General features: G+C 33.7%; 1 protein-coding gene across 2 annotated transcripts in view; it reads left to right on the top strand.

Annotated features, from left to right (window-relative positions):
• The first annotated feature begins 416 nt into the window (after positions 1-416).
• Positions 417-16,688, top strand: part of SECISBP2L (SECIS binding protein 2 like) — a 70,832-nt gene continuing 54,560 nt past the window's right edge. Inside the window, exons 1-4 of one of the 2 annotated variants that reach the window (XM_074294456.1) lie at positions 417-674; positions 8,989-9,167; positions 11,489-11,813; positions 14,729-14,864. In XM_074294456.1, coding sequence (XP_074150557.1) covers positions 630-674; positions 8,989-9,167; positions 11,489-11,813; positions 14,729-14,864 — 685 coding nt within the window. In that variant the 5' untranslated portion in view covers positions 417-629. Of the gene's footprint in view, positions 675-8,988; positions 9,168-11,488; positions 11,814-14,725; positions 14,865-16,688 lie in introns of both variants that reach the window. The other variant, XM_074294455.1, reaches the window with a different exon arrangement.

The following is a 16,688-nucleotide window of genomic DNA, read 5'->3' as shown; positions in this document are numbered from 1 at the left end:
TCTTGTCAACAATGTTGCAAGGAAAAATAAAGACAAAGAACAAAGTATACTTTAGCCCGCACTCAGACTGCGTGAGCGCTCTCCCTGGAGTTAGATAGCATTTTTCCTCTCGAGTCTTACACCCAGCCAGCCACAGTATGTAGGGTTCTGAGCATTCGGCTGTGAGGGCCATCATTGGCTGAGAAACTTCGTCACTCCGGCAGCCAGAGTCCCGCCCCATTCTTTCCCCAGAAGGCTGCTCCTTTCTGGAGCTGACAACGTCTTCCGCAATCGTTTGAGCCTCCTCGGCTCCCGTCCTAGATAATCTCTCTCTTCCCCCCCTTCCCCGTCCCCCCGCCCTTCCCTCCGCTGCTTCTTTCCCTCCGCCTCCTCCTTACACGGTTCTCCCCTCCCCCCGCCCCCCCCCCCCACCCGGTCTCCTCCTCCTCCTCCTCCTCTTCCATCATCTCGGAGAGCTCTAGGAGCCGCCGCCACGGTCAGTGGCGTAGCCGGACTCTGTATCTGAGGTGGATCTAGAGGAGCGGGCGGGCCTGGATCACGGTCACGTCCCGGGTGGGGGCCATGGGGGAAGCGGCCCTGGTCGTCCTCGACGCTGACTGAGAGCGGCTCCCGCTACCGTAGGAGGCGCCATGGACCGAGCCGCCGCCGCTGCCGCCGCCGCCGCCGGGGACCAGGTACGCGGGGCCGGACCGGGCGAGCCCCGGAGCCTGCAGAGGCCCGAGGCCCGGTACGGATGCGGAAAGAAAGTCTCGTTCCGGGGCCGCGTCTGACAGTTCCCCTCCCCCTTCCCCCTGATGTTCGCAGCCCCCCCCGGTGCTCGGGCTGCCCGGAGGGTGGGGGCTCCCCGCCTTCCCCACCGCGGGGGTTTGGCTTTGGCGGAGCCGGGTCTGACAGCGGGTTTGGGCACCTGCGTGATCCAGGTACTATTCCCCTCCCAACCAGAGGGCTCATCTTTAGTTCCCCCAATTCCCCCAAATAGTGTCAATGGGATGTGTCGTCAGAATGCACACTCGAGAAAGAGGGCATTTCTGTGAGGTGGCCTAGAAAGAAAGGTCAGTTTTAGGGATACCTGCACCCAGGTGCTCACAGGTATTTTAGATAGTTTTGTAGTCCTCCTCCCGCTCGGTGACGTCCTCACGCTCCCCGAAAGGGAGAACAGCCTCGAACTAGCTACGTAGGCAGAGCGGGTTACGCTTCCGAACCCAAACAAACCTGCTGGTTTTAAAAGTTCAGGGACATTCAACGAACCAAAGTAATGTGCCAATTACTTTTTTTTTTTTTTTTTTTAATCTGGAAAGGACTTTTTGTTTGTTTGTTTGATTTGTTTTTATACCAAAGTCTGCTAAGTTTTAGAGCGCTGTTAGTATTACGGGTTGACAGGAATAATTGATATACCAAAAAAAAAAAAAAAAAAAAAAAAAAAAGGAAAAAGATTAAAGTCAAATGTTTTAGCTTCCTTTCCCCCAAACCTTCTACAAGAGCTGTTAACGTGAAGCAAATTTGATAGATACACTTCCTTTCGATGTATGCCTTGTGCTAAAAGCCTTAACCAGGTAATGGGCGTAGGATGGAGAAAGAAGAGAGGTGCATTCACTGTGAATGTATCTTGGGGATGGGGAGGCATGTTCAACTTCCTAGGACTCTGATCCAGGTTCTCTTCTCCCTTTCCCTTTCCCTCTCCTTCCCTTTCTTTCTCTTCTCTCCCTCCTTCCTTTCTTTTCCCCTTTCCTCCCCCCTCTCCGTTTCTTTTTCTCTCTTCCCTCTTCCTCTTTGCCCCCCTCTCTCGATCCCTTTTCCTCCCTCTTTTTCCACCTCTTTTCTCTCTGCTCCTTTCCCTTCCCTCCCCTTCTCTCAATTTTAGATGTGTATATACACACGTGTGATTTTTAAAATATGAATTTTATAAGAGTGTATCTGGAATTCACAAGGGAATATTCCTAGAAAAGGGCTTTTAGAAATATATTTTGTATTCTGTTGACCTTGTTAATATCTCTGCCTTATTTTCTGTGGCCTAACTCAAGCCTGAAAGAAGTGTTTATTAAAGATGGCTGACGTTTTGAAGGGTGACAAAATAAGAAATTGTTGAACCATTTCCTTATTTATAGATGTAGGCTAATGAAAGGGTTAAATATTTTGGTTATTCACCAGGATGCCAGAGCAGTAACTAGTAATGCTAGTGTATACTTAAAGTCCCTTTCATCCTAAAGGAAGTGCAATTAACTATTTAAACAACAACTTTTAACATAGTTATTTATTTGAATGTGGTCATTTTTGTAATATGAAGTCTATGAGGAAATAATTTCTGGTGAAGTCTGGAGATTGGTGTAAAGTGTGTGTATTTTACCTTAAGTGTTTTCTTTATACTTACCTTTCTACCTAAAAAACTCAGTTGACTCTTTTCTTGATCTTAATAGTATTCCCTTAATTCTCCAAGGAGCCTATCTGTGGTCTCTTGTTCAGTGTAAAAGAGTATATATTTAACAGTTCTGATGAAGGATTTGGAGTAGGTGATTTCTAAGAACAAATAAAAAACATTAAACATAAATAAAGAACATAAATACTGTGATTCCATAAATAATCCTAATTGTTATAATGACTACAACATTTAGAAAAGATATTACTTATTAGAAAAGAATTCTAGTAGTCTTGTAGATGATTTTATTAAAAAATATGTATTTTAATCTTAACTACCAAGAAAAATAGACAAACTTCTAGATTTCATTTAGGTATTTTAGGACCAGTTATGCATAGCTTTTCTTTGTGAGGAGGGATAGGAAGAATTAATAATTAGATTTTGTTTTATTTAATATTTGATTTTAAACAAAGCAACAAAAACTGCAGATCATAATCTATTACAGTGAAGGAAATCTTGTTCCTTGAATATGAAATATTGACCAGTTTATTTACACAGATTTAAGATTTGAGTATACAAAATTCAAAAATTGGCCTGCTTTCCAGTGAATAACTAATGGAGAGTTATATGCTTAGAAATTGTTAGACTCTTGTTATTTTCGAAGAATTATAGAAAGCTGTAATTCCATGAGGAGTATATATATGCAATATGCCAGGAACCTATTGAGAATGGAATTTCTTATGTCTTCTTTTTAAAAATAAGTTTTCATAATTCCCAATGTTTAAAAATTCTAATAACATCATTAATGATGTTAAATTACCCCAAAATGTGTTCATTTTTTTACTGTAGAGTTAGGGCAATTGACTTGGCTTCTCTGAATGCAAAAACAAATGACACAAATTTTATGACGGTTCTGTCATTGAGTCACAAATCAGTAAATGTAGTAGTACCAGTAAATAGTATGTATGTATACTGTGCTACATCCAGTATTTTATTTGAATTGGATTATGTCTACTTAGTTTAAAAAAAAAAAAAGAAAGAAAGAAAGAAAGAAAGAAAGAAAGAAAGAAAGAAAGAAAGAAAGAAAGAAAGAAAGAAAGAAAGAAAGAAAGAGAAAATGAGGTGAATAAGAATGCAAGTGGATAAGAAAACTGAATCTTAAGTTAAAGTTACAGACTTGGATTTTTCTACGTGTGTTCTAAAATCTTGCAAAAATTTTACATTCAGACTAAAGTTACTCCTGTAGTTTGTTTTGGGCAAGTAGTTTATTTAGTCAGTGTAAACATTTTGAGTTAATCTCCAGGCTGTTAGAAGGATAGCTTCTGGGATTTTCTTGCATACTCTTTTTTTTTTTTTTTTTTTTTCATTATATCACACTTTCCTTCAGAAGGTACTTTGGCTACAGAAGGCAAAATATCTTAAAGCTTGATTTTAGTTTCCTTTCCAAGATGGGTAAAATACAAAGTGTTTTTACAGTCTAAAGTTTTTCCCTTTTCTTTCAGTGGGAGGCATAATTTCTTCTGAAACTTCATTATGAGATAGTATTATTATTTTCTAATGCAGATTGTTTAGTCTTAATTTTACATTCTTTGGAATTGGGAAGAAGTCTTATCTTTCTTAGTAACTTCATCACCAAAAAATGTACAATATAGATTATGAATAAGTAATAAATATATAGATGGTATTTATTCCCTCAAATAACTGCATCAGTAAATACTTGTTGAATTAAAAAGTAGTCTAATGAAATAGGTTGGAAGATTTTTATCTCTTTCTGAGTTATTTGGGGGGACAGAAAGGTAACATGAATATCCTACTTGCAAAAATAGTGTCATTAATGGCTTCTATTTCTGTAATTTCCCCAAAAGATTATAATGAACTGTATAAACTCCCAATATACCTGCAATAGTTTCAGGTATAATTATATGGAAATAATTTTTATAGCGATCGTCTTTAAATTGTGAAATAATTTCATTTAAGATATACTGATTCTGAAGTACTTTAAAGAAGAAAATGTAATTTAACTTCATGTTGGATTTTTTAAAAGATAATTTAAGCCAAAAGCATAATTTAGCTTTTATAATACTCAGTTGTTTTTTTTTTTTTTTCTCATGATGTATTTTTATAGTTTTAGAACTTTATTTCAGTCAGATTCTTCTTTTTTTTTTTTTCCTGAGGCTGGGGTTAAGTGACTTTGCCCAGGGTCACACAGCTAGGAAGTGTTAAGTGTCTGAGACCAGTGAACTCTGGTCCTCCTGAATTCAGGGCTGATGCTCTATCCACTGCACCACCTAGCTGTCCCCTTCAGTCAGATTCTTAATGTCAGATTTTTGATATCTGAAAAATCCCTTAAATTTTTTAAATCTAATTAAACCCAAAATTTAAATATTTAGTAGTAAAACCAAAACCTAGCTATATAGCATGCCCTCTTATATTCTCATAGCTAACAATGAAAATATCCCATAATCCAATTTTTCTTTTCATTTTCACACAAATATAAAGTGTATCTTTTCTCTAGTTTAGTGTTATAGTCATTCCTAACAAATTGTCAGTATCTGCTTTATCAAATTGTGTTATATGAGAGAACAATTGGGAATTTTTATGTTGCTTTCTTCATCAGTGTGTTGGAGTTTTAGGGAAGACAATTCATTTTAATGTGAGGTACAGAACTTCTTAAAGTTACAACAAACAAGATCTTTAAAAAAAAACAAAACCCAACAACTCTCTAGTGCTTTAACTGTTGAATATAGTTTACCAGTCTGTTCCTATTAGTGACATCTTCTGTCTCTGCAGCTGGTAATGACTACAATAGCTTTTCTTTTAGGCAGAGAACAAAATGGTCATTTATATCTATTGTGATTTAATTGTTAATATATAACTGGTACTGTTGAAAAACATCAAATCAAAGAGAAAACAAGCTTAAAATTGAATAAATATGAAATTTTTTATTTGAAAAAAATCTATTGATTTTATACATATTTTATATTAAGCATTTCATTGATCAAATTGATCAAGTTTTCTGAAAGATTTGGGGCACCACAAACAATTTAGTGAAAACTGTTTTAAGTTTTGAATTGAAGAAGGCTTTGACAATACATTTTAAAAAAATATTCTGCAAAGCTTTTGCATGTGTATATAGAAATTACTATAATTTATATTATTTTCACCTGAAAGTTGTGATGGTTAGTAGTTTTTAACACTGGTAAAATATAGTCTATTTGATTTGGAAGTATTCCTTGCTTTAAAAATATGTTAATATACACAAATGCAGAATTACAAAACAGATCTGTTAGGTTATGATTATTCATATTTAAAAACAATTGTTTTGCAAAATTTGATTTTAAACATTTCTGGTGCTTTAGCTTGTTTCTTTAAAAAATTAATTTAAATACAATTTGGCAGAAACATATACATTGTCAAAGCAAAGCGAATTTAATCTTTAAATTTCTTGTTTATAAGAGCATAATTTTGGAATTGGAAGACCTTGCTAAGAGAGGTTTTGGTGACTTCTGAAAAGTCACAAGATCTGGTAGTAAGAGTCAGAACTTGAAGCCAGATCCTTCATCTCCGATATTTTATTTTTCTTTCAACTATATTTGAAGACTTGATTTTTTTTTTTTTTTTTTTTTTTTTGCATTTGGGGAAACTTTCAATTATCATAATAATCTCTTGCTATCTGTTCATTAATGTGTTATTTGGAGTGTTTCTCATACCACTTACAATTCTACTGGTAAGAAGTGCTAATTTTTTTGATCAGTTTGGTGGTAACATTTTGCTCTCTGTTGCTACCTAAGGTTAAAGTAAAATTATAGTCAATTTTTAAAATTTAAATTTATTTAAATTTTTGACTTCTAAATTCCATTCCTTTTCCCTCCCCTGATATTGTAAACTAGGTTATATATGTACAATTATGTAAAACATTTAGGTTATATAAGTGCAATTATGTAAAACATTTCAGTAAAAGTCTTTTCATACAAGAAGATTCAAATAAAAGGGAAAAAAAGAAAGTGAAAAACAATACCAGCTGGTATTTCTCTGGAGGCAGAAAGTATGCTTTTATTATTAATCTCTTTGGTGTTGTCTTGGATTATTGCATTGCTGAGAATAGCAATGCAATATTAACAGTTCTTCATTGGACAGTATTGCTGTTACTGTATACAGCATTCTCTTGGTTATGTTCACTTCACTATTCATCAATTCATGTAAGTCCAATTTTTTCTGAAATCATCCTGATTTTCATTTTTTTATGGCACATTAATATTCTATTACAGTTATATAGCATAGCCTGTTTAGCCATTCCCCAGTTGGTTTCTAATTCATACTTAATACAAAAAGAATTGCTATAATATTTTTGTACTAATAGGTCCTTTTCCCTTCTTTTGAATGTTTCTGGAACATAGACCTAATTAGTAGTAGTAATGTGGGATCAAAAAGTAAATACAATTTTATAGCTTTTTGGACATAGTTGTAAATTGCTCTCCAGATTAGTTTTCACCACTTTACCAACAGTGCATTAGTGTCCAATTTTCCTGCATCTCCTCCAACATCTAACATTTTCCTTTTTTGTCTTATTAGCCACTCTGATAGGTATGAGGTGGTATTTCAAAGTTATTTTAATTTTCTTTCTCTAATTAATAGTGATTTAGAGCATTTTTTCATATGAATATAGACAGCAAAGTCTTATCTACTTCAGTTATTTGAATTAGTGCCAGGCTGAAGAGTGAAATTCAGTGAGAAACTTAAAGATTATTAAGAAAAAAAATATCAGTTATCTGGTCTGAGTACAGCTCCCTCTCTCTCTTTTTTTTTTTAAAAGTAAATAGTGTTTGAATGTTTTACAGTAGGTTAAGTCAGTAGATTTTTTTTTTTAAACGAAAAAAGACTGTGTGATCTACATCAATTCAAGTTATTATTTGTATTAACAGGGTGTTTTGACATTTGCTAGTTTTTAGAGATTACCTTTTGAGCCTTAAAATAACCCTATTAGGTATTATAGGTGTTCTTCATGCTCATTTTATAATTGGAGAAATTGGCTCATAGATGTTAAATGGCCATATAGCTAGTCAAAGGTGGGACTTAAACCCATTTCTTCACTCTTGAGTCTAGTGCTACAATTCTACTACAAAATATGCTTTGTAGAGGGACCTTGTAATTTTTTTTTTTGACAGCATTGTCTGAGACAAACTTTGAATGGTGTTAAGAATTCAGTTATTTTAATAACCAAAGACATTTTAAATCTGTTTTTCATAGATTTTTTTTTAAACCTAAGTCAAAGTCTTTATTCTGGGTCTTTGAACTATGAATAAATAAATACAAATTGGCTTCCTTTGTGATCCTGTATATATTTTTAATACTTTAAAAAAATTAATGTTTTTTAAAACATTCTGAGAAAAGAAAAAAGCTCCTAATATAGTTATTATTCCAATGGCACTTCCAGGTGGTAGTGGAAGTGTGAGTGGAGTGGAACCAATTCCCAGTTCCCAGCTACCTGATAATTTCATAATCCCTTTGTGCAGGAAAACCAGTCCAATAGTTCGTTTTTTGTGTTGGGTGTGTATTTAATATGTATATGTGTTTTGGGGGGCAGGGCAGAAGATAAAAGTTGATTAGGCTTAATTGTCATAATTGGTGGCTTATAACATTGGCACTTTTTTTGGTTCATAAAAATGACTGAAGACCATTACAGAACTAAACTATACAACTCTGGAGGTTTAACCAGGCTGACAAAGAGGTCTATAATTTATCATCTCTGATTCAGATGAATTAAATTAATATCAAGTAATAGGTGATGAAACTACTTTTCCTTACACATTTCATTGAAATTCTGTGGCATAAAATCTTTCAGTGATTTTATAATTATAAGATCTCACATTCAAGTTAATGAGTTTGATAATAATTGATAATTTTCCTACAGTAATATAGCATTAAGTATTATAAAATGTGTATTGTTATAATGACATGGCCATTCAAAAGAAGATAACTTATTTGAATTTATCCAGCTGGCCTTTTTAGAAAAGTAAACATTTAATATAGAAACATATTTTTTGAAGTTTAAAAAATTTTTATGTTGAATTCATCTTCACTTTTCCAACAATTTTTATCCATTTAAAAAAGTTGTTTCTTTGTGTTAAATACTTAGATTTGATTTCATCTTTAAAACTTTCTTTTTAGTTAGGTGTCTATATTGTGTATTGAAATCTCAGTGCAATTTTTCATATTTTTGAAGTAACCACTTTCGCCTTAATGTGAATGCAAAAAACCCAGAAGTTAGTAAAGCCCAAGCTATTTTGTCTGTGGAATTAAATATCTTACTACCAAGTTTATTTTTAGTCTCTGAAGTATGACTTCCTTGTATTCTTGATTACTTTAACATCTTTGATTATGTAAGAAGAAATGATTTCACTGAAACTTGGTAATCTTTTATGCATTTTTTCCATTGTTTTAATTCATGGCTTTATATGAATAACTTGGTAGTTGTTCAGTTATTTTTAAGTGACACTACTCTTTCTCTTAAGTGTTCTGTGAGGGTTCCAAGTAAAGATCATTCTATTGCTGTTTTGAAAAATTCTCTTTTGTCAAATTTGTGTTACATTTCTTTTCATAAAATATTGATTTCTTTTTCTTTTTTTTCTCTGAAGAATGTCAAGCTATCTGCCGAAGTAGAGCCATTTGTTCCTCAGAAAAAGACTCCTGACACACTTATGATCCCAATGGCACTTCCAGCTGATAGTGGAAGTGTGAGTGGAGTGGAACCAACTCCAATTCCCAGCTACCTGATAACTTGTTATCCCTTTGTGCAGGAAAACCAGTCTAATAGGTAACTTTTGTTTTGGGTGTGTGTATATAATATGTATATGTGCTTTTTTTGGGGGAAGGACAGAGTGTAAAAGTTTGCTATGCTTAATTATCATAATTGGTGACTTATAACATTGGCATTTTTTCTGATTCATAAAATGACCTTTATGGAATTAAATGTTTGCTTAAAACTTGAAAAATCAGTACTCTTTAAAATATTATAAGGGGCAGCTAGATGGTGCAATGGATAGAGTGCCAGCCTGAAAGTTAGGAGGACCTGAGTTCAAATCCAGCCTCAGACACTTAATACTTCCGAGCTGTGTGACCCTGGGCAAGTCACTTAGCCCCAATTGCCTCAAGCCCCCCCCCCCCAAATTATATAGTGCAAACAAGTGTTTCTGTATGTATGTGTGGATATACATACATCAAAATGATGACAGAGATTTGTTTTGGGGGACAGCTAGGTGGCGCAGTGGATAGAGCACCAGCCTTGGATAGAGCACCAGCCTTTGATTCAGGAGGACCGGAGTTCAAATCTGATCTCAGACACTTAACACTTCTTAGCTGTGTGACCCTGGCCAAGTCACTTAACCCCAGCCTCAGGGAAAAAAAAAAAGAGAGATTTGTTTTTTCATCATTCCATGATATTCTTCTATTTTGTTAAATTAAAAATTGAATTAATGAAGAGGGAGAAATGAAGGGTGCAAAAAAAAAAAACCAATAAAAGCTTTTTGTGTATATTATATTTAACTTGCTAAGTCTTAATACAAGATAAGTTATGCCCAAATTTTGTTCAGCAATAAGTATGGCTATTTACTATTTGTTTTCAATCAGAAAACATTTTTTACAAGGTCTAGATATTGGTTGCTAGTGCAGTATTTACTTTGTAGCTAGCAATTATGTCATTTAATGGTTAGAATTTGTTTTTGAATCATTGTAAACTTTTCTCATTATAGCTATCAATGTAATTGCTACTAAATTTGTATATTAATACAAAATATGTGATCTTTGAAGACAGTAAATCTGTACTCTAGAAATATTATGCATTCAAGTTAATTGTCCCCAAATATTCAAGACCATTAGATTCTGAGTATTACTAAGGTGGCTATGTAATGGGGAAATGAAAGAATTGTTTTTGTTGAGATTTTGTTAGTATTTCATAAATGATACTGAGTTGAGCAACAGAAATAACAAACAATATTAAAAGAAATAACAGAAAATTAAGGAAATAATTTTTTTAATTAAGGAATAATTAAGGAATAATTAAGGAAAAAATTTTTCTTTGGCATGTACATTACCTCCTTTACATATGATTTTTAGTTAACTTTTGACAGTGTATGTTTTGTTTTTATTAAGGGGATTGTTTTTTTTTATAGCCTTTTAGCAAATTATCTTGGAGAATTCATAAGTAAAGAAAACATCATTAATTTTTTTGAAATTATATTGAATAGTAGGTGTTTTTTTTTTTTTTTTTGTTTTTGTTTTTTAAGATCCAGTATATTTCATGCATGCACATCTCCTGAATTTGGGGAAATCAAAGAAAAAAAAGCTTTTCTTTTATAATATCCTCTCCTTTCCTCTTAACATCTCCCTCTTGCCTACCTCCAATCCACCTCTATTTCCCCACAAAAAAGCCCTTTTACTCTTGTACCTCTCATTAGTAGAATTCCTAAGGAAGTTGTAAATGAAAGACAGGAGCCTTTCTTCCTCCATTGTATTTGAGAGCCTTAAAAGTATGATCTAATAAGATTACTACTACTGGAATAGAAAAACCTAATTCTTTTATTTTTACTTCTCTTGCCATTGGGTAGCATTTCTATTGTTAGAGTGGCATATAAGAGTATCCATCCATGTTATTAAGGGAAGAATATGAAAAAGGAATGAAAAAACAAAAGAGCAATCTTATATGGTGATAACCTTGGCATAAATCTTTACAGAATCCTGCCACACAGCTTTTGAAATTGGTTGGTAGATCTAGTAGTTAGTTGCTTAAATGTTTGTCAGAGATTTTAAGATGAAAACAGTGAGAACATAAGAAAATTGCAGGTTTAAGCAAATGTAGTTGATACAGTTGAACTGTTAGAAGTTATATTGAATTTATGTTTAATCTTTTCACATTCATATAACATTTGAGTAACTAGAGCAAGGAAAGGAAACTTTGTTCCCCATGCTAGCATTACATGACGGTTCTAAGGAACTAATTTTTTCATAATAGAAAAATTACTTGTTTTTGTCTTAGACTTTAAATTTAGATAAAAAACTTTTAAATCTTAAACATGATTTTAAAAAAAGATTTATTAAAGAATTTGATAAATTTTTTCTCCTTTCCTATTGGTTTTACAGACAGTTTCCTTTATATAACAGTGACTTACGATGGCAGCAACCAAATCCAAATCCTCCAGGGCCATACCTTGCTTATCCCATTATATCTGCTCAGCCACCTGTTTCTACTGAATATACATATTACCAGTTGATGCCAGCTCCATGTGCCCAAGTTATGGGATTTTATCATCCTTTTCCTACACCTTATTCCAGCACCTTTCCAACAGCAAATACTTTAAATACTATTCCTACTGAATGCACTGACCGTCCAAATCAGCTTGGACAAGTCTTTCCACTGTCCAGCCACAGAAGTAGAAGTAGTAACAGAGGTCCCATTGTGCAGAAAGTAAGTAAATACTTTGTCTTCTTTAAAATTGTGTATGTTTTGTTATTGTTGGTGCAAATAATTCAACAGTTTTGGTTTTAAACTATAGTATATGGTATAGTAAGTGAAATTTTTTGGTAGGCTCTTTCACCATGTTCCCGGGCACATATCATTTATTTCATATTTTGTCTTTTTTTTGGTCAGTGTAGGTATTTCTGCCAACACTCCAAACTCTAGTCTTTTTCTGACTTGATTGATAATTCTGAGAGTTCATTTGGTATAAAAGCTTATCATCCTGTCACCAACTTGGTGATATACCTCTCCAAATTTAGCTAGATTGATCCTGGACAAAAGACATATCTGTTGCATCATACACAAGGACAAATGACAATTATTAAATTTTTTTCCCCACCATTCATTTATTTTCAATAGCCTCTATATGGGGACTTCGTTATTATGCTTTTCGTTAATCTTTCATATAAATTTATGTAATCACAATATCCTTGTGCTTCCAAAGGATTTAAATTAATAACTCAGAATTTATATTATACCTACATTATTGTGAAGCAATTATTTAATATTTGCTTAGGATCATGCTAAGCAAAAAATAAATATTTTAATGCAATCCACTAAATGTAGTAGTGAGAATTGGAAATTAAATAATAACTGGGATTGTAAAAGGTCGCATCTGATTAATTGGTATCTTTATCTACTGTGATGTTTTTTCTTTAATGTGTCCTCCTCTTCTTTTTATTTTAATAGTATTTTATTTTTGCAAATACATACTAAGATAGATTTCAACATTCATCTCTGCAAAACCTTGTGTTCCAAATTTTTCTTCCTCTCCTCTCCTGTGCCCCTCCCCAAGACAGCAGACAATCATGTGCAGTTCTTCTAAACATATTTCTATAATCGTCATGCTGTGCAAAACAAATAAATAAATAAATCAGATCAAAAGGGAAAGAAATCATGAGAGGAAAAAAAAATCCATGCAAACAAACAAACAAAAAAAAGGTGAAAAAAACTATGCTTTGATTCACATTCAGGCTCTGTAATTCTCACTCTGCATGGGGATGGCACTTTGCATCACAAGCCAATTGTCTTCAATCCCTTCATTGTTGAAAAGAGTCCAGTCCATCACAGTTGATCATGTGATGATATTTTAAAGAATTATTCTCAAGTTGTTGCCTTTCAATCCTATGTTTGATTATGTTTATGTCATTTCATAGAATGAAAAAATTAAGTCATAAAATGCTGGGCAATATAAGGAAAGAAGCATTTCTATAACTGCTTTATATTAGGAAAAATACATTTTCATCAAAGTTAGCTATAAATGTGAATTTTTGTCAACATTCTGTTTTTTCTCATTGATTTAAATAAAAAATCCATTATATTTAGCAGGAAATATTTTTTCCTAAACCATATGAAATGAAGTCAAACTCAGGAATATTGAATAGTCTTTCAAAGGAATTTAAATAAATTTGGAACTAATGTCTCGCTCATTCTTTTCCCTTCTGTGTCCTGAACTACTCCTTTTGGTCCAATTTTTTTCTCCATCTCAAGGATTGGGCTTTTGTCTTTTCTTTCCCTTTTTATATATTCCATCATCTGGTTACTTAACTGTTAGACAAAAGTGGTTCAAGTTGACCTTCTGTATAGGTCTTTTGAATATGCAATTGGGTACAGTCATTGGGAAGAGTTTTTTCTTTTATTTTTTTAAACTGAAGATAAATCATTAATAGGGTTACTCATTGTTAACAACACCAACAGAATCACCCTTTCTAGGTATAATTAAATTAGGTAAAATTGGCTAGCCAGGGAGTAAGGAAAGTGAGTCAAATATCATATTTATTATCAAAACTAAAGATACATGCTCAAAAACATCTTTTGAAACAGAGCAATTCCTCTCCCCTTTTCCTGCTTCTGGCTCTGACTAAATATCCCTGAATTAATGGAGTCCTTAAGAGCACAAGTGAATTTGTTGAAGATTAATTTGTGACAAAGGAGACAACAAATTGTTTTAAGGTGGTTTTTTTGATAGAAGAGCCTTATTTTTTCTACTAGCCATTAAAAATCATGTCTTGCAAATCACTTGAATAGAATTGAAACCTGAAAGATAACTTCTTGGTTGCCACTTACATGAGCACAGGAGAGAACCAGTACTTTCTCCCTGACCAATGAAAAGGCTTTCATCTATTATAGTAAGCTTTTGAAGGGGGTGGAAGGAGTAGAAACTAAAAGTAGCAGCTGCTGTACAAAGCTTTGGATCTGCCTCTGTCCCAGGTCATCTATATTGCATTGATGGTCATCCGTATGGAATTTCTAAGGGATCAAGGCCACAAGATAGTATAAGTAAGGTAATAGATAGCACATAAGGCCCACATTCCAAAAAATGAGAGAGATACTACTTTTGAGGAAATTAATAAGTAAGTTCAGTTCTTCAATTTCAAAATTCCATCAAGTTAGTGTATGTTAAGCAAAGAATAACCATGTAAAAGGAATTCAGAGTTTTTTCTTTTTTAGCAGAAATCATCTTATAATTTTTCATTCTCAGGAGAAAATTGTTACCCAATGATAAGTATATATTAATGAAACAAAAATTCAACTTTTTGGTAAGGTGATCTATTTTCACATACTGTGTCAAATACTTATTATAATAGTATTCTGTAGATAAAAGGAGATTTAAAAAATCAATCAATTATCAAGGATCCCTGCCTTTATAGTGATTTAGAAAATCACAAATTAACTGTATATTGTATTTGTCTTTTTATTTATTTTATTAAGCATTCCCAATTGCATTTTAATCTGATTAGCATTTCAGAATTTTATGGACTTTTTTGACTCTCTGATCTAGTCTATTCCAATTTTACTTGTATTTATTTTTGTAGTATTGTTTTATTGAAGTAGTATATTATTTTTTCAATTTAAATCAGCAGCAGCAGCTTTTACAACAACATGTAAAAAGTAAAAGGCCACCAGTTAAAAGCGTAGCTACTCAAAAAGAAACCAATGCTGCAGGACCTGATAATCGGTCAAAAATTGTGCTTCTGGTGGATGCTTCCCAGCAAACAGGTAAGAGAAGGGGTAGATAAAAAAGTTCTAGACTTCTGAAAGTGAAATCTGAATTTTTAAAAATGCTTATACCATTTTAAAAGTATAATGTAAAATAATACTCAGTAGAAATCCTTCCCATTCTTACCTTTATTTGGTCTGCTAATTTATAAAATTCCTTGGAAGTAGGGAGCCACAATCTGTTTCCTTTATTTTTTAAACTTCCTCCATTGTCTGCACAGATTGTTTTGTTATTTTAAGATGGTTGTTATGTACTTGGTTTTTGGCACTGACCTTTTTTTTTTTTTTTTTTAAGAACCTTGGTTTATATAAAATTTTAAACAGTGAAATTTTGTTATTTACTCAAAGAAAATTTGAATCATAAAGTTTAGAAAATTAGCATTTGACCAGGTTATGAAGAATTTTAAATATTGAAAAGGAGTGTTTATATTCTATCCTAAAGAAAATAGAAGGCTACCAGAGAGTATATTAAGTAGAAAAAGAGGAGTCAAACCTGTGCTTTAGGCAATTTAATAGCTATATGGAAGATGATGTGGGAGTCTTTGAGGCAGAAAAACCAATTAGAAGTGTGAAAAAATAGAAATTAATATTTCCTCTGATCTCTACTGCATTGATTTTTCAATGTAATGATTTTATATAGTATTGATTTTTATAATGGTTAGCATCTGCTGAACTCACCCAGTTCAGAATGAGGCTCCCAGCTGTAATGATGTTAATCAAACTCCAGTATTTAGCCCCTTGGTTTTATTTGGGATTTTAATCTGGAATTTTTAAATCCATTTTAATCTGGAGTTCCTCCCCAACAACTAATCGTCTGTCCTTTCTCTTCCTTTTTGGGATAGAGATGTTTGATCTCCCTCAGGGGCAACTAACGAGAGGGGTCCTGGTTTAAGTGGTTTTGATTTTCTAGTTAAGTAAGATTAGTAAAGGTAGTTGTGGCCCATAAAACAGTTAACATTCCCTTATTGTCAGGGAGGTGTATGCTAAGCCACATTTGAAGTCTGGACCCAACTTTCCTCACCTGTAGCTAATCCTAAGGCTCCCCAAATACCCCACCACTTTTCTTGCATCTCACAAGAAATGGTCTTTCCCTTCTCCTTGAGAGAGGGGCACTGGCCTTAACTGAAGGGGCCAGTCTGACTTGCTTTGTTAATTGTGCTTTGTTGCTAGTTACATGATCACTGTTAATAAACTTATTGTGCATGGAACGAGGTTCCTATTTCCCTTTTATTGTATTTTACTCCCCACAGGAAGCTTTTTCAAAATCCTTGGTGAGATGTGTTAAGAGTCCATATACTACAGTAATGGTGACTGTGTGAGTGGAAATGAGAAGACAGATTTGATGTGGAGGTAGAATAGACAAAGAGTTTGGCAGCTCATTGGGGATGTGAGGTAAATGATAGTGCTGTCAAGGATTACAGTGAAATTCTGAGCCTATATGACTTGGGAGGATGGTGTTTGTATCAATTGAAGTAAGGAAGTTCAGGATTTCAGAGAAAAGATGTATTATATTCTGGGCATGTTGCATTTGAGATTCATATTAGCATCTAGTTTGAGATGACCTGAAGATCTGAAAATCCAGGGTAGCTAGGTGGGGCAGTCAGTAGAGTGCCAGGCCTGGCTTTGAATTGAAACTTGCCATAGATACTTATTACCATGTGACCGTAGGCAAATTGTTTAAATCTGTTTGCCTCAGTTTCCTCATCTGTAAAATGAATTGGAGAAAGAAATGGCAAGCTGTTCCATTATCTTTACAAAGAAAACCCTAGATGGGGTCACAAAGAGTAAGACTGAAATGACAGAACAACAAAAAGTTGGAGATAT

Source organism: Sminthopsis crassicaudata, chromosome 2 (assembly GCF_048593235.1).
Source record: "Sminthopsis crassicaudata isolate SCR6 chromosome 2, ASM4859323v1, whole genome shotgun sequence".
Lineage (NCBI taxonomy): Eukaryota > Metazoa > Chordata > Mammalia > Dasyuromorphia > Dasyuridae > Sminthopsis > Sminthopsis crassicaudata.
This window is presented reverse-complemented; position numbering and strand designations above follow the sequence as displayed.